Here is a 19,289-nt window from a genome sequence, read left to right as displayed (position 1 = left end):
ATGCCGCGCGATCCGAGAGTGGGGGAAAAGCTTGCAGTTTTCGGTAAATTACAAAAACGGAAACTCTAAAAAAGTCATTTTGATTAAGCAGACATTAGATGCAAAGGTTTATATGACTATTCAATTTAAAGAAATATTAAAATCACACGTAGCGAGTGACCTATTGCCCGTGAATTTTAGTGGTTTTTTTCGCTCTTGTGAACTAGGAAATTCCGGAACTAGGAAAACGACTTGCAGTACTTGCGGAGTGGGTAACAAAATTAGCTGTCGATCTCCAAATTCAAGTTTCATGTATGACCGCGGGACCGGGTTTTCACCGGCACGGTGGTTTTCCATGAAGTCTGTCCTTCAGTAAGAAATTTCGCAGACATTTTATGCATGAATGTTTGTTCCTAATTTATTTACTTTTTTACGGGTCCCCGGCCAGGAAAAATGGAACCGGGTTTTGAAATCGACGGGCGGGTACCCGGGTACCCGGCACAGGCCTAGCTAAATGTCCTCTATAGCCAACTCTGGAGGACCAAGTTTGGACGTTTCACTGACATTGATGGTTTGTGAACCATCATCTGACCCAACCCCATTAACTTATCCCAACAGACCCAACCCAACCTGACAAGCCCAGCCCAACAAGGCAACCCCACCCAGGCAGCCCCACCAATGCCAACTCAACTCGATCAATCCACCCTCAACAACCCAATGTAACCCAGCCAACCCACCACCACTGATTCAACTCTAACACCACTGCACCACTCTCAGTAGTAACCAAACTCAACTCAACCCAACACAAACCCAACCCACCCCAATCAACCCAACCCCAACCCAGCTCAACCCAACCCCAATCCAATCCCAACCCAACCCACATCAATACAATTCTGAAAGCACCACACCACGCGCAACACACTGCCATCAACCCAATCTAACCTAAGCAGCCCCTACCAATACAACTGATTACCCTTAGTAAACTTCTGTATGAACTTTTGCAAGGAAAAATTTAGTTTGATCTGACCACATTGTTAACTCTTGGACTTAAGTTGATTTGCATTTTTCCCCAGGATCTGGTGTCCGTAATTTCATCGGTCATTACTCATTTGCCATTCATCTTGTCTATGCCTTACTCAGTGGGAGGACTGTCATAGTTGTAGCCAGCCCACAATATGAAAAGTAAGGAATCATCCTTTGTTCTTGCTCTCCTGTTATCTTATCTAATATGTAGCTCCATACTTGTGATTTGTAACTGCATGGCCCACTGTGTCCCTCCTGAGCAGGACTAAGAAAAGATGCAGCTCCCAAAATGAACACTCCCTACCAACCTGGCTCTTTTCAACCAATGAGGGGGTGCTTCTCAAGGCTGATACAGTTTTTTGTCACTAAATGCTTGACTGAAATAAGTGGTACTTGAGCAAGTAAATATAGTTGCCTAATCCTTTCGTTGCATAGGTCCAATCATTAATAGCTCAAGTCAGAATCTATTAAAATGAGCTGTGATGAAGAAATAGCCTCGTCATTGGTTGTCCCTATGTATTATTAGTCAGACTTGAGATTTGATGTATTCTTGACTTGGGATAAGCCCAGCTTCAACTGTATTGCTTATTGAATAGGAATCATGAAAGATTTTACATGTCTGCTTATAACCATTCCATCAATGGGGTTTTACAATTCTACCAAATTTTTTTTTCCCAGAGAGGTGACAGCTGTGATACGAACTCTTTGGCTTTTTGTGCCAGGTCATTCCAGGTAGGCTCACAAAAGATTCTGTCAGCCCTGTAAGTCTGAATAAGATTGATTTTCCTCACACTGCCAACGTTTCATGTGCAAAAACGTACCTTCAACTTGTAACTTTAGAGGCAGTTCTGGCCACAAACCTTACCAAATCATCCATAGTCAGCTGGTGTGCAGGTGTCTACTGGCAAATTTGTTGAGCTTCAAGATTCATAGTCTGTCAAGCCCAATGTACAGTAACAGCAACATTACAGGGCTCTCCATCTTTAAAATCTGATACAGTTCAAAATGGCCAACGTGCTTAGCTATTCCCATGCAGAAATATTGTTCAACATTATTACAGAATTAACTTGTAACCCTGAATGTTTACAGGGGGATAAGTATTATCAGAAAACAAGAACTGTTCTTCTTTTGTTGTATTGGACCGGTATGCACTAGTTTGAAGGGAGATACCTTTTAGTAGTTACTGAGGTATGAGAAATCAACAGACTGGCTCCCAAGCTGAAGTTGTAACTGCCATAACCACTTTCATAGCTTTTTTATGTGTTAATTTTGCTGCAGTAAAAATGCACACTGTGTGCCATGTTATTCAAGCGGGCAACCCTTGCAACAGTTTCATGACTGCTTTGTAAAATGAAGATGTGAACAACTATCACTTGGGGTTTTGTATATGTGCAGAAGTAATTTTGCACTGTGTATGGCATCCCTTTGGCATTTTTGTACCTACAAGGAAAAATGGATGAAGGATTGTAGATTAACCTCTGCGTCAGTCATGGCTTAGTATGAGGTAAAGTCATACTCACGTAAGTCCTCTAGTGTTTCTTATTTGTCTCTTTTCAGTAAGCATCACCTTGTGGTCCCCTGGCATACTCAACCCCTGTGCCTCTCTGATTTGAGTCACATGAAGCTGATTGGTCTATCCAGACACAAATCAACCACTCCTATCATACCTCATGAAGTGCAGGACCGTAGCACTGTGTTTGACTATGATGAAAGTACTCTCAAAACACCTCCATATAAGGTCAGTTGGGCATTAAATGAGAAAATTTGACTTTTTTTAAAGTCTTTTTACAGGAGAGACATGCCAGAAACATAACTTCTCTGAACTACTTTGTTCCAGAGGACGTGTAAATGTAGGCACAGCTGACAGGCCACAGCGTCAAGCATGTCTAAATATCCTGTTTGTAAACTCAGTGAGCCGCAGAGTTTGTGGAGGCTGACCACATATTGAACTTAAACTTCACTGTTGTAAACAGCCAGTTGTGCTAGCAAATATTGTTCAGTAGGCTTGATTGCTACCAAGGACTTAACCGAAGCTGTGCGCATGCTGTCCAATTTAGGGTGTCCATGTGACAGCAAAAGGAAAGGTCATGTGACCACACGTAGGAAACCCTGAGTGAAAACAACCCTGACTATATACACTGCATATCACACTGCAAGCGTGGTTGAGCAAACAACTCAGTAGTTTTTCCCAGTGAAGGTACAACGTTTAAGTGGTTTCTTGCTTATCTATCAATAAAAAGGAAATTTTAGGTCACAGCAATATTACATCTCAGAAAAATGACTATTTGTGAACAAATTTATATAACATTTGAATGGATAAAAGGGGGAAAATAGCCACATAAAAGTTACCATTTGGGAGCAAGTTGATTTTGATCACATTCGAGACGTATGTGTAATATGTAAGCCTATTATGACTCCCTGACTCATGCTTTTTCGTTTGCTGAAAATTCGGATAATGTGAATTATTTATCTATTTCCCTGAGGTTTGAGTTCTCCGGATTCTACTGCAAATCTTCTGTTTGTGTTTGCCAACATTTTTGCCAAGTAATACCATTTTCGAGCGTTAAGGACATTTTTTATTTGGTCAGTTTGACTTCTGGATGATAGGGCCAGGTGACAGCTACAGGTGGCAACCAATCTTACTTTCTTAACTTTACTTTCCAAATTTTCCTGTCTTCCCCAGGGTTTTCATCTGACCCACATGATTAAGACGTGTAAACATTTCCGTAGTGATCAAGCGTGCATAGCATTCATCCATAGTCATCTCTTGGAACTAGCACAAAATACATTTGTATATTATCACAGTTACTGCCTCAACTCGCCAAACCTCCAGTTGATCTCAGGGTGAGTACATTCCTCAGTTTTTCTCTTGGAAATTCTCTAGTTGGGTCCATTATTTATCAGCATGATAGTGATCAGGTCATTACAATGTGTTTTGCCAGTCTTAAATGTACGTTTAAGACCGACTCAAGAGAATGGACTTGACTAATACACAAGCCGCAGGCGAGGGCATTATCAGCGTTTGTTCTCCTGAGCAAGATCTGAAACGTTAGTTTAAGACTGGCCAAGCAGATAGTTATTCCCATTCATAAATACTTTTTTATTCAGAAAGTCAAAAGAAGTCAATATATGATGGATTTCCAACGATTTTGGTCTAAAATGTTACTTTCATTTACCCGAACATCCCCTGTCCATTTTATGATATATTCCTTCTGAAAGTTGTCCAAAAGCATCCCCTTCAATGAACTTGGCACTTGTGTGGTGCATTACATGTAGACAAACTTCTGACCAGTCAGTCCTGATTAAACTGTCTCATATCCACGTGCCAGCACATGATTAACATAGCGGGCATTATCACTTCTCAGCGGGCATTATCAAATATTAATACACGGTCATGTGATGCATTTAGACCAATGGGAATAGAAAAACTGTCCCAGGTCTTTATGAATAATGTTTACTAACTATTACTACTTTTACTTTTTAGAGAGTACCACTTAAGAAGTTGTTTTGCTGCCTCCCTCAACCTTAAATAAATCAAGTCGACTCAAAGTTAAATACAGTACTGTTTGTTCATGGTGTTTAACTAAGTGGGAAACAGAGAATTAATGATAAACAGTTGCACACATTCTAAGCGCAAGTTCTATTAAAAGAAAGTGGGATGAAAGTTTTGTTGATGACATGACCAGATGCAGACATTACTAAAGTATACGTTTGCAGTTCTCTGGCAGTGGTAATTTTAGAAATGCAAGTGAATTTGGGGTTTGTAGGACACATACTACATGTATTTATGATGGCCGGTGGTGACAGATGCATATAACTGTATTGATTTTCCTGTGTGAAGTGGCAGAGAGCGAGCAGCCAATTTTCAAAGGAATGCGTACAAAGCCATAATTTTTCCACATGAGGAGAGCATGCTTAAGTGTGGCTGCTTGCTGGAAATAGCACTGAAGCCTCTCTTGTTGACCAACATTTTTTGGGCTTACCGGAGAGTTTCATGTGATAATGTGCGCATCAATTCTATTGGATTCTCATGTTGCAACACTCACCATCTTTCTGTACTTTTTCCTCAAGTTCATTACTGTGTCTTTTTCACTTCATCTGTGTTTTCTGTTGTCTCTCAAAGAACTGACAAAGTTAAAACCAAGATCACACTGAGGTTGGTTTGGTTTGTTCAATTCATTTTGTTTGAGATTTTTTCATTCATCAGCTATTCTTTTGCTGGATACTAATTTCTTGCTTTTTAGACGGCATTCTAGCTGTGCTCTTATGATGCCTGCGACATGATAAAAAGCATAAGCAGCGAGAGATGGGTAAAACTTACAAGGAGAGCTCTTACAACTCAGTCTACATGTACTGGTTGCTTGTGGGCTAACTTGTAAGAACACAGTGCATTTCTGATGAGAGCAAGCAAGCTCATAAGCTTGAATGGGTTTTCAACTCATTCGTATCACACAGATATGTTGTATGCAACACATATGCACAGTAGGGAGTACCTCAACATTGCTTATCAGCAAGCACTCACATTCAAGAGGGAAGCTCGCATTCATAAAAGATTACACTGTGATTTCTCTCAGGATTAGTCTCTTTCCTTTCTTTCGTTACAACCATTGTGTCACAAATGCTGCTGGACTGTTACCTCTTTAAAATGCATTGCACCTGCCGTTCAATATTGGATGACATGTTGAGTGTACAGTGTGTGCCTTTGATTCTTTTGTCACAGTTAACATACATATGTACAGTACTGCATGTAGTAGTTGCATAGACACTTGGGACACATTGAAATCATGAGCTTTATTCTCTGTCTACGTGTAACTGCCATGGCGTGATACCTGTACATCACACATCAGCTGCTATGCATGTTAAAAAGATGGTGAAGGAGATTACTCATGTACATGTATTTTACCAATACATTGTTTTGTAAATGCCTACATGTAGGCCTACAATATACCGTGCCATATACAGTATGCACATGTACGTGTATGTACGTAGATGCTTTGCATGGTAGCCATATTACAGGAAAGTTCTTTTGTTCAAGAGGGTATGCACAAGGGAAATTTTCCTGTGAAACAAATGAACTGCCTGCAAGATAGCTACCATGCAAAGCCTCTATACTGAGAATAATCATGTGAAACATTCTCTTGAAATCAAGGTCAGTAGTCCAATTAAGGACATCCTCAATTTGAAGGCATGTACAAAACTAATGGGAGCTGAAATCTCTCATGAGTCAATGGTAGTGGCTAGTAGACAGCCACTTTGATTCATGTCTTATGGAACTGTGTATATTTTCAAGCTGCAGCCAAGTACATAATTCAGACATGGCCTAAGGGAGGTCCACACAGGGTTACCTCTTCCATGGAAAAGAGTTTAAGAGGCCTTTTTTTGGTGAGGGTTCTTGGTATCAAACAAACAGAGTGTTCACTGTGCAAGAAAAACAAGATATTTCACCATGTTTTATTAACTACACGGAACAAGGAGAGTCCATTCTATAATATAAACATGATTGTTTATGTGTGCAATTGCAAGTGCGTGAGGCAACCTTACATACATGTGTCGAGTGTGGACCCAAGAAGAAAAGAGGTCCACGTAATGCAGGTTATGTGAACTTTGTGTGGACTTAGCCAGGCCCACGTGTAACAAGGTTTCCCCTCTCTAAAAAAAAACAGATTTAGAGGCGTTTTGGGATCAAGGTTATCAGCGTCAGAGGGAAAAGGAACGGTCAAGGAAACTATTAATAAAAATCTAGCTTTAAAGTTTGTCCTAGTACAACTACATTTACACGAAAACAAACATGTCCACACTGATATGTAAGTAAACATGTTTTGGCACTTAACACTTTGAGTGGTGTCGGAAGGAAAAAGAAAAGAATAATGGAAAGAGTTGTATACATGAGCATGAATGTTCTTTCCAACAAAATGTAAGAAAAAAATACACCTGAGAACTTGGACAACTCTAAATTTTCCACAAAGACCTGAATTTGCTTTATTGTGAAAAACTTATAATTAGGATGTATTTTGTGCTGCAGATACCGTACTTGGCACTATTGCTTTTTATGAGGCTTGGACCAAAGTACATGTATATGTTAACAAGTTATTGGTTTATGACACATTGATGGATTTAGGTACAGCTCTGAAGGCTTCCATGAAAGATCTTATGGGAAACTAAGATCTTATGGGGTAGGGTTTTCATTTGAAAATACCATTTCCTTCTTTTTGGCCTTTTCAAAAGAATGCAAAGAATATTACCAGAGCTACTTGTTCTTGACATTTAAATGCCAAGACCAAATAATGGCATTCATTATTTCTAACTACATGTTTTCATAATTCCACATATATTTCCAACTCCATTAGTCTCTGAAATTCCAGACATTACATAGACATAGAAGAAAGCTGTATTCCTAAATAATGAGAATATGTCAAGAAATTAAAGTCAGATGAGCCACAGCATTCCACAGATTTACAGTTTTCATTTATATTTTTAATCTGGATAGATTTAATTTCTGCAGATACCCAAACTTCATGTATGTCCACACAAAGATGTATCTGTGTGTTGCTTTTAAGAAACTAGCAACCTTATCACAGTCATTAATTGATGAAAGGCACCTAGCAGTACAACACGTTATTCAACTTTGAAAAAAGGAAAAGACCAACTGTACATGTACATGTATGCTGACTAAAACCTCACCAATCATTTCAGCACAGTTTAACACTCTAGATGGATTTGTTTGCCATCAGGATTTTCCAAATCATGCCTTTCATTATGTGCCTAGGTGGTGAAAGGAGTGAGGGTTGGACATACAATTTCATGTACATGTATTTGATGTGTACGTACATGTACATTGTACATGCATGTACATGTACATTGTACATGCATGTACATGTACATTGTACATGCATGTACATGTTCATGTAGTTTGTGTGGTGGAAAAGACAAGAATTGTAAGAGTTGCAATAGCAGGATGAATTTTTTGTCAGACGTTTTCCTCTTGTGTGGATGTGTCAGCCTTGTATACTAAGTGTGGATCTGTGAATAGTTCAAAGAGGTCCACATAATGCAGTTAGTGTGAACCTGGTGTGGACTTTTAAAATCAGATTCTCATAAGGGTTTCTCCTCACTGAAAATAGAGTTTAGCTCTAGGCATTTTGGAGTCATGGTTATTTTAGTAAAAAGGAAGAGGAAGTATTAGGATAACCAAAACAAAAATCCAGCTCAAAATAGTGTTCACAGTTCAAGAAAATGAGTAATTCACGAGAAAAACAAATGCCCACATGTAATGTATGTAATTTAAATGTGAGTTGGTGTTTGCCCTGGCTGGCATGGTGTTAAGGGGAAAATTTTTTAAACGATAACTTGGGACGGAGTTGTGCAAGATGAAAATTTGACTCCATAAAGAGTTTGTCCCACAATAACTGTTATTCACTGCTGCATGTGTATATGTAGTCTTCTCAGCTATGGAAGTAAAAGTAACCAAGGTCGCAATATTAGCCAAGGAATTTTGGAGTCATCGAAGAAAAGTAAGCTGGTTACAAGCTAACTGATAAAACAGAGTTCTGGAAATCCAAACACGGGGAGATGAGGGCTGAACAAGTTACTCTCTGACTGAGCTGGTCAAGGACTTCCAAATGTTTCCCAGTTACATGTACATTGTTCAAATCGGACTGATTTACATACATGTACTGTATGTTAGAAACATGATGTGCCATCGACAATCATGAGGAGATACTTGATGCTGAGAAATGAACAGGAGAATCCTTGATGTTGATGCTACCATTATGAAGATTAATCTCCTCAAGTTGTGACTTTGAGCCTGGAAATGGTATAAATTCTTATTTTACAAGTATTGAGTTGAATTGCATCAGAGGCCGTCCATGCACTTATATCATCAATGCATAACTCAAGTTTGTTGGGAATTGACAGAGCATCATATTGATTTTGACATCATTAGTGTAGCAGCGGCAACATACATGAGACTGTAAGACTTATTTCAGACTACAGAGATAGATGGTAAACACCAACCGATCCCCAAGGTAAACCATACTTACATGTACTTCAATGTAACAATATTGGATTTAGCATTACTGACACAAACCAGCTGATGATGATCACTCAAGTATTATTATTATTATTTATTTCTGGTAATGACACCAAAGATTCCTCAAAAGTACCCAAGGCACTGTATCTCGCAAAGCCTGAAGAAACCTGTAGAGAGGAGACATTGAGAAGCAGTTACAGTTTTAGAGGTGGGAGGAAAACTCCAAAGGAATATTCTGGGTAAAATTCATAAAATCAGGTAGGGACTGAAAAACCAATCCACATGTAGACTGAGCCAGGAATCAAACCTGGACTGCAGAGGTGGAAGGTGAGGGAAAAAACCACCATGCCAACCTGACATGACCAGTCAAGGGTTTGGCCATTAATTAATACCATACGATAAGGTGAATGTTACAGCTTGTTGTGGTTCACTGTGCCAAATGTTGCAGAGTAGAATGATTGCTGTAAGTCTACCAACATCCCAGCAGTGGCAAAATGATTTTCAAAGTAGGGGGGGGGGAAAGTTGTGAGACCATCAAGCATCAGCCATAGACATTTTCAGTAACTATGGTAACACTGTTACTGAGTATTTGCAGTGGCCCCCTTTAATGATGGTAAGCATTGCAACAGCTACATGTATTGTTAGGATCCACTGTTCCATGACAGTCATTCCATACAAAACCCAACACCGTGCCTTCCGCCATTCAAGGGGGCCATCAGGAATGTCCAATGAAACATCGGGTGACTCGTCTATAGACTGATCCCAGCCCCAACCTATTTTAGAACCTGCTAAAAGCGGAGGCCAGTTTCCCTTGTACAACAAGCCCCCCTCTACCACTACTGCAATATCCATTTCTGACAAGATGTAATTAGGTAGATTTATTACAAGGGTCTCAACACAGTATGGGCAGACTGCTGATCATCCTACAAGTTGTTTGCCTGGATGTATGGAGTAAGAGAGTTGAACCGAACAGTATCGCAGCGTGTATTGTGGTTTCATTTTCAAAAACAGTCCATTCTCATACTCATTCTCCAAGACAGAGTTAACTGCTAAAAATAAAGCGATGAAAGTACAGTGTACAACAGGGCTTACTATGAAAGTACATGTGCACTTTATCATGTCCCCATACATACATTACACTCTCTTTATGGATAAAGTGTAGGGCTTGTGGATGGGCTTCCCAGTACCAGATGCTTGACCAAAAGTGGCTGGTTCACGTATCTTGTCCCATTTCTCAGTTTTGATTACCCAAAATATTGGCAGACCTCTTCTCTCCACATAAGAAGCAGAGATCGTTTTAAAATCAGTGACCTTATGCTAGTTATCAGATTGCACGCATTTTGTTTTTTGTTCTTACGCTTGCCCGAATTAGTTGCTTTGGCTCTTGCATTTGTGTGGCATATATGCTGGCAATTTTGGACATCAAATTGGGCCTGACCTTGTGACTCATCAAACTGCTACATTTCTCTTGAGATATTTGCTGAAAAAACTACAGAAATATTTCTGAAAATGAGGCGAGGGCTTGCAGCTATGCATTTCAGTTTTGTTAATTTGTGTATTGGGTTTTCTTGCCTTGGGTCAATTTTTTTATCTTTAGACTTGACTTGAGACAAGATGACTGTGTTACCATCAGAAATATTTAGAAATACCATCACATTATGATGTACATGTAAACCATCAGGCAAACAGGTCTTATCTGTTCTGCTAAACATCATACATGAACATGTAGGTCATATAATTAAGGATGAATGTCAGAAGGTTTAAAAATGACTCCAGACTGTGGAAATGTCGACTTGTGAGGTAACTTTTGAAAAATTGACCAGTGATTTGAATTATGGAAAGAGGACTTGTGACTTGACTTTTAGAAACAGAAAATTGAGTTACAACACTGCATACTTAAGTTTAGTGTTACATAGGAGCTCGTGAAAAAACTCACAACCTTACATGGATGTGACTTGAACCCATAACCTACTTTTACTGGTGCAGATATCGGGCGTATTCATGAGACTAGTACTTTACATAAGCCTTGTATATTGCGTTCCGTCTGCGGGCGTACCCGGTTGTCAAGGGGTCTTTTGTTTGGCAGGGACTGGCGTGCTCTCCATGATCCCGTGGGATGTCCGCGGCATGGAACAGTTGATCAATTTTGCGATGTCGCCTTACACTTTGACTGCCAAGCTTGTTGATGCCAGCTAGCTGGTTCAAGTCAGATGAGCAGTAGGTACTACAAGCAGACATTTCTTTATGATGTTAATTTGCATCATAGAGGTACCAATGTTATATTGGAGTTTCTAACCCTTCATTGATATACATGTATATTTGTAACATGGCAGATTTCGAAAACTGTTTACTTAGCTGGGCCTCGAACCCACAAGCAAATTTTTATGAACAAAACAGATGTGTGGCCTGTAAACTCGTGAAAACTGTACCAATACACCTGCTGTTGATTATGTTTAGCAAGGCAGATATTAAATTTACATTGTCCAAGACAAAAATGGTACATCTCGCCAAACCCCTTAAAAGAGTAAAGATCAGGTGGATGTCTCAAGTCGAGACTCCCCCTCATCAATCTTGTTGTGTACACTCACAGCGGTTCTTCAACAGCCATTCTCACTGTGATGTCAAAGTCTCAGGCTAAACATTGGCCAAACAAGCATGGTGCAATGCCATGCACATCCCCATGCATGCACTCTGCAAACACACGTACATATACATGTACTTACATTTAGAGCAGTTCAGTGTCGAATTCAGCCACAGATTTCATCATAAACACATCCTGCACTAACTGTGTAGTAGAATTGAGTTAATTTTTTTCCAAAATAATACAAGCACCTGCAGCTCCATTAAGCATTTCATTTACATGCAGGAAAAAAATATTCCATTGAGCAACAGTCAAATGATTTATGTCAAAAAGTCTTGTAAAATCTTGATGTTGAAAAATGTGCATGTTTTTATTATTGTTTTAATGTCCTGTTCTTAGATTTGGTTATTTCTTTATCTTAAAAGGTACATCTACATTAACAGTTTGGTCAACACAGATATCTCGTAGCCCATATGTTCCTTGTATAAGATGTTGTCTGCTCTTTGTGAGAAGTACATGTCTAGATATTGTGAATAGAATAACCAGAGCCAAAAGGAGTCCGCAGTCTGGCTCATATTCAACACATCCAGACTCACCTCAGATGTAGCATACTTATACCTGTGGTGTTTGGCACCAGGCTGTCTGTTGTATCTAAACAGAAGTTTCACATTAAGCCCATTACCTTAGGTTTTAGTGCTTGAGTTTTATGTCATGACTCCGTCAGAATATTTTAAACCTCTTACAATTGAGTCACATTTTTCATAGTCATATTTACCTGAATGGCTCTCTTCATCAGTTTGATGAAGGTGATGGTGTCATGGTGTCAGGAGAGAGAGGGTGGATTTTTCATTAATCAAACCTCTAAATCAGGAGAGCACCTGGATTGCCAGTCATTGCATCTCATGTTACTATTTGTCAACATCAATCATAAAGCTGAAGAAATCACAGCACCTGCACATGGTACATGTACAGTGTACATTCATACATGTATGTAGGGTTATCATAAAAATGCTTGCACCATCTTGAGGCTTGAGGAAATAGCATTAGCACTTGGGAGATTGATGTGGGCTTAGCCAGTTGCCTTGGCGACCCATCACCATAGTCACGATGACTTTGTTCGTTAAATTTGAAATTAAGGAGCTTAGTTCTCATCAATCATGCAGAGAGAACATGAATCTGTCATATATCCTGCCAGTGTAAAATTCTTTCATGACTGCCAAGCTGGTAATAGTGAATGTGGGTATGAGTGATGTCATCTTAAGTCCTTCGCCATTCGATGTCTTAAATTTTCAACTATTGTGTCTCACCACCTCATCAGAATAAAGTCTTTGGATTTCCAGTGAACAGTGTATTTGCTAATAATGACTGTTTAGTTGTTAAAAATGAAAGAAAGGAAGGAATATTTCTGGAAGTTTCAGAAAATTTTTAAATCACTCTCAAAAGCATTTGTTTTCTAATTTTCTTTCACAATCATTATCTGACCAACACTGTTGAAAACACATAAATTTCCATGCTCAGTAAATTACTGTGCATTCTTTTACCTGTTACATGTAGGAGTGATACGTCAAAGACGGGAACTGACCAAATGAGAAATACGTCCATCGCTTACCTCAGCAAGTTGGGAATATCAGATGGAGATGTAGACATTGTAGAGGTAAGCAAATGAAATCAACAATGTAGTTGTTATCTCTGAAAACAAATGTGAAATTTATCGTAAGCATAGGACGGAGAATCTTGTGCATTCCAATTTAATACAACAAAATTTAGCCCCCCAAAAATGACAGTCAAGTAAGCAAGCAGGAAGTTGTCTCTCTTTCAATTTGTATTGAATTGTATTGAGGCTGTACTGAGTTAGGAAAAGATCAGGTCAATTTACATTTCAATCAGAGTTGTTTTATTCTTGAGTGATTTTTGCAGTAATTTAGACAGTATTCCCTGGAAGAAGTTACTCTGCCATTAAAATGTCTCAGTGTCCAGAAAAAAGTTCACTTTACAAAGCTCCACTGGTTTTCTTGCCAAGCTCAATAGTTGCATGTACCTGTCAGGCTGGCGTTATGAACTGCTGGAAGGCCGTAAGAAACACCACATTTTCATTTTCAGTTATGGCAGATTTTTGTCAATGGAAGATAGGATTCTGTAACAATAACCCAGTTACACGCAGACTGTCTTTGATTGATGCATCATGGAGAAACCTGTCTAATACAACTTTGCTTGCCTGGGAAGATTCAGGATTGATCATAGGACAAATTATATGAAGATGCTGTTTTTCTGTAGTCAGTGAAACCTTTTATATAAAGAACTGTAAAAAGTTTAGTCACAAAGCATTGTTATCAAGTCAAAACAAAAGACCCATTTAATAAGTGTATTTTAAGAAATTCATGACAGATTGAATAAAATGTACAGTGCCACTTGAATGTATTTACGGATTATTTTCAAAATGCACCTTATTGTATCAAGAACAAGATATCCTGACTAATACCCCTGAACCCCTAGGGATCACTGACGTCATGCATATGCTTGTTGGATTCAGAATGGTTAGGGATACTGAAGGAACTTAATTTGGTTTTACAATACTGCACATATATCATGTTCCAACTCAAACTTTTGTTCATAAGGTTGCCTTGGTGTATTATGTGACAATCACTACATCCTTTGTTTTATCTTCAAATGCATAATACCACATACTGTACATTCCATGTCTTTGCAAAAGTAACCACTGCCTGCTTCAAGCTGGCTTGCTTGTTTGTAAATTACCCGCTTCAAGCTGGCTTGCTTGTTTGTAACTTACCCAAGAAAGGAACTACAAAGATATTAATTGAACTCAAATCCCTGTCACTGAGCTGAAAATTGAAGACTTACATTTTGTCCTATTGTTTTTCTATACACAATTTCCAATGGCTGTGCCATGTTTTGATAAGATTTTGATCACATTACTTTGGGCTTTTACTCATTAAATTTTAGAGTAGAGAAGCTCTAGAATTTCTTTAACTGTTTGTGGCTATTTCCCTTGGTACATGTTTTCCTTTTTTTAGTACTGGGTGGAAATCATCCAACAACAGATTGATGATGAGCTGGGCCTGCAGGCTGGGTCAGCAATAATACTTCCACCCTCTGTGCATGTAGAACATAAGGAGTGCAAGATGTTCCAGGTCTGAAGAGTGCACTGCTCTCAACAAGTGAGTCCAGTGGATCTTACTTACTCCCTCCAGTGCAATGACATGCATGTAGTAACCCAATCAATCTGTGCAAAGATTCATGTTTCCTTTTATACATAAAGGATAATCTCTTGGAAAGTAAGTCTTTTTTAATTTTGCTGGAAACTGGTTGAAATCAATACTGTGAAATTCCTAATGTTAAATTGTCAGGTTGCAGTATTTGAAAGTGTGAAATTTGTTTATGTTGGATAATTGAGTTGAACGTACGTGGTATTGTATTTCATGACATCAGATTGAGGGAGTTCATATGCGCTGTTGGTGGCTGACGGAGCCCCTCAAATATTGACATAGTATGCAATGACAAGATGTGACGTGTGTCCTCGTCAATTTTGAAATGTTTTCCTTTGTCAACATCATAACGTGATTTTTCAAAGAAATTTATCATTCAGTCTTTATATCATAGCAAGAATGGTGCATTAAGTAATGAAATGCAGCATGATATTTCATTTTCACATGTAACTGAATTCTCTGCTTTTAAATTGTCATCATTATTGGAGTTTGATAGCAAAGAAACTCGTACGGTTGATCAACAGTATTTCAATTTGTCATTATTGTCTTTTCAGAAGTTAATCAGTGCCTTGATGTTTGTATGGAGTATGTTCCACAGTTAATGGGGGTTTGCTAGAGGCTCTTGATTGTTGGAGTAGTTTGGTGCTTAGACTTGCCGGGCAAGGCGACTCGAGCCCACAATGGCTGGCTGTGTTGAGTTACTGTTGAAGTCCTTCAGCATGTAGCCAGATTCACAATTCACAAAGCGCTCTGTGATACATGTAGATTATGAGATTTTGAGGCTGTGTTGCAGCCAATGATGTAAAGATTGTTGTAATTGTCATTTAATTTCTTGTTTCCCTCCCTACAAAGGGAAGTGAGGGAAAACAAATAATCCAGTGGCTGTTAACTTGCCTGGCAGGGTTGCTTGATAACAGAAATGGTCAGTTGACTTTAAAAAAGAAAATTCACTAGCAAAAGAAGTGGTCCATGTGTACCCTCATATTGTTCCAGAGTGGCAACCATGTTGACATCAATCATTATCAAGTTGCAACGATCTATTGAGCTGCAGAAATTCTCACGTCTGTTTATGTGTTGGCTGACTGATGTCATTACTTTGTTTTGATTAACAAGCTAACTGGTTTTGTAACTTCATGATGAAATGTACTTTTTCTTATTTTTTTCCTAAAATTTAAAACATCAGTGACTTTGTCCGCTTATGTTGGATTGTTTGATTGTGATTGCTGATGCTTTTCGAAACGCCATGGTGCTAAAATGGAAGTCATTTTTAATTTTCGATTTGCTTTGCATAAGAAAAAGGAAAAACCCTTCAAGTAAATTGGCTTCATGACGAGACATGTGTTTTCCTATTTGATGACATTTAAATGTCAAGCCCTCTTCCAGCATTCTCATGGTAGTGATGAGCCTAGAGTATAGACTGCCATGCAACTGTCCCATGTTGTACAGGAAACTGACCACAATGACGTAAGCAGTTAATACCTGTGAGCTGCGACAGCTCCCTTAGAGACATTACCCAAAGTGCCTAGCATGCTCTGCTCGATTTACATCTCCTGAGGCTGTATTAATTGACTGGTTGTGTACATGTATAAAAAAAACCTGGGGCATAGGTATTGAAATCATGCTTTTTCTTTTCAAGTTGAATAGTATACATCTCCATGAAATTTCTTTTGACAGAAAGCACTTTTCTCTAGCCTTCCAGCTGTTGCAATAATGTATTTCACTGGGTAATTAAAAAAAATTTCCTGACCACAGGTTAGTGAAATTTCTTTAGACATTTATGCATTTGACACCTGGGATTACTGTAAAGTGTTATAAAAAATAACTATCTGAAATTCATAAAGAAATGAGATTCGTGTATGCACAACAAACTGTGCGTGTGTATATACCCAATTTTGCCCAAATTTAGGTCCAAAATCAAACATAGTTAATTAACACTATATAACACACAATGCAGTTGTGGCAGGTATGGGTCGGATTTTGCTAATTCATTTCAAATTTAACTCTATTAAATACATAATGAGAATTTTTTTGGAATTTTGAGTTTTCTGAAAGTGACTGTTTTCAGCTGAAAACACTCACTGAATTAATAAGAAGAAAAATATGAGGCAAACTAGAGCCCTGCTATGCTGAAACGAGACACCCGAATCAAATCTGTAAATGTAATCGTACAACACTTTCACTCGTCCTAAAGTGTGTTTGTTATTGGAATTGGTGTCGTTTTATCTTGCCCAAACACACTATTTTTATGGGCTAATGAGGTGTGATGAATATTTTGGATATTCCTGCAGTTTTAACAAACCAGATTTGGTATACAAACTGAGCTACCACTCAATTAGCCGCCTCACCGTATATTTTTTTACTGTGCTCCGGCTTGCTTTACCAAAAGTCTGAATTAATTGTCTGAGGAAATTGTTCTAAAAACAAATATATTTTTGTGCATTCCTTAAATACTCAGTATTATCCTTCCAGTACTGTAACTCTTGACTTGTGATTCTAACTAATTTAGAATTTGATTAATTAAATTTTTAAGTAGCAAATAAATAAGGCCTTTTTGCCGCACAAAAACTGTCATTGCTACATGTTCATTCTGGCTTATTTTGGCGTGAATAAGTCGATGCCTTAAATACTATAATATTTTGCCCGATCCAAAGTAAACTCAACGCGAAAATGTGACCTCACGCGTCGTGGATTCGCCAAAGCAGAACACGTATGACCTCTCTGCCGATGTTGCTTTAAATCGAATTGGCGTTGCCTTCCGCATAATTGCATGTAACATGAACTGGCTTTTGTTGGGTTTCCTTACCCTAGCCGCCTGTATACACGTCAGGATTTTCTGTGAAATTTTCTCATTTCTGTAGTTACGTGTTTGCAGTTCGTGTTGGTATGGCCTTATAAAATACGCGACTCCCAGTGTGGGATCACAGATTACCGTTGGTGATTCCTTTTAGCAGACCTTTATTGGTGTTTGTGTTCCTTTATGGTGAACAGTATTACTTTGAGAAGTTTTCACCATTGACGTCACTCGTATCTAATCTGATCGTGCCGGTGTTATCGAAATTTTGAGGTTTACTAACAAACACGATTTAAAAAGAATATCATTGAAATGTATTTGTCAGCGTAAACAATTAACACGCATGCACATAGAGAATTATACATGTATATCTTTTCGAATGAAATCCAGTTCAGTCACGAACGTTTCCAAACATCACAGTTTCATTCTGGTATATAGGCCCTACGTCGGTCCTGTTGAAACACTTCCGCAAGAATTTTCACAGACCCATGCGTTGGGGGAGTTTTATATAAATGAAGTTTATTGACAAACAGTCTTGTATTGTGCTGACTAACCAAAAAAGTCAAAATATCATTGCCTGTTGCAGGACAGAAAAATAAAGATCAGTAAATCCAACGGTTCAGTCTTGGATTAAATGCCTGCATTACACTTGACAACGCTACTGGGCGGAAAATAGGCTCAGCAAACAGTCAATTTCCGCCCTGGGTTGGCAACTTGAAGGAGTGATCCGCGCGGAAACACCGGATAAATTAAAGCAACGCACCAAATCAAGCAAAGGAAAATGTTCTATGAGGATCGCCGGACAGAAGATCTATCTTGCGGGCCCTGGAAATCAAGCCCGTGGACCCTCGGCTGACTTCATGAGAGCACGCACGGGGCGCCAATCGCTCGTGAAAATGAGATGCAGTAATGGGATCAGTGACAGCCATTTGCTAGCAATCAGGGAGGTCTCTGAGGCAGTTAGCGCGTGAAATGACAAGACACGCTCAGCCTAGAGGCTCTCAGGAACTTAGGAAGGAAACACCGCTTCGAGAACTGAATATAGTTCATTGAAGGATAAGAGTGTTGTGGAATATCTGGAATTAAAGGTGCAGGTTAAAATTGAAATTAAAAAGGGATGATGCCGTAGTTTTGAATTCTTGACGTAAGTTGGTCCAGAATGCTTGCAGTTTGTAATGTAAACCTATATAAAGAGCCCGCCTGACAACAGTTGTGTCGTTGCTTGAATACTGCAGTGTCATTGGTTTGGAAGAGTCACGTGTCACGTTATGAAAGGAATGTAGCATCAACCCCTGAGTACTGACTGGCTCGTATTGTGTCACTTTTCTTCAGCCTCTCGTGTCTTGAGCCAACCCGAATCAAAGATAACCTTCACGTTCCCTACACATGGCATGTGGTTCTTGGAGTTTATAAACATATAAACACGCACATACCCAAATAAACATTTTCAACCTCCTCCCTCTACACCCAATCACAGTCACTTCATTCTGTCATAATGTTCTAGGTCTGTTTCCCGTTCACTCTACCCCCCCCCCCTTCAACCGAACGCTCATGCAAACGATGAATTAGCCTATGATGTATTAGTCTTTATTGTGTGGGGTGTAACGATCATACACGAAACCTAGGTTGTTGCATTCAGGGTACAATAAAGAATTACCAGAA

General features: G+C 39.0%; 1 protein-coding gene across 4 annotated transcripts in view; it reads left to right on the top strand.

Annotated features, from left to right (window-relative positions):
* LOC110984647 (guanine nucleotide exchange protein smcr8a-like) overlaps window positions 1-17,407 on the top strand; it is a 36,366-nt gene extending 18,959 nt beyond the window's left edge. For 3 of the 4 annotated variants that reach the window (XM_022245023.2, XM_022245024.2, XM_022245022.2), the window contains exons 16-22: window positions 1,053-1,161; window positions 1,681-1,734; window positions 2,560-2,740; window positions 3,686-3,846; window positions 5,126-5,158; window positions 13,167-13,266; window positions 14,645-17,407. In XM_022245023.2, the coding sequence (XP_022100715.2) occupies window positions 1,053-1,161; window positions 1,681-1,734; window positions 2,560-2,740; window positions 3,686-3,846; window positions 5,126-5,158; window positions 13,167-13,266; window positions 14,645-14,767 (761 nt within the window). In that variant the 3' untranslated portion in view covers window positions 14,768-17,407. The remainder of the gene's footprint in view (window positions 1-1,052; window positions 1,162-1,680; window positions 1,735-2,559; window positions 2,741-3,685; window positions 3,847-5,125; window positions 5,159-13,166; window positions 13,267-14,644) is intronic. The other variant, XM_022245025.2, reaches the window with a different exon arrangement.
* Window positions 17,408-19,289: the final 1,882 nt, after the last annotated feature.

The sequence above is a fragment of the Acanthaster planci genome, linkage group LG15 (assembly GCF_054643075.1).
Source record: "Acanthaster planci isolate LZ-2023a linkage group LG15, COTS_SCS, whole genome shotgun sequence".
Lineage (NCBI taxonomy): Eukaryota > Metazoa > Echinodermata > Asteroidea > Valvatida > Acanthasteridae > Acanthaster > Acanthaster planci.
This window is presented reverse-complemented; position numbering and strand designations above follow the sequence as displayed.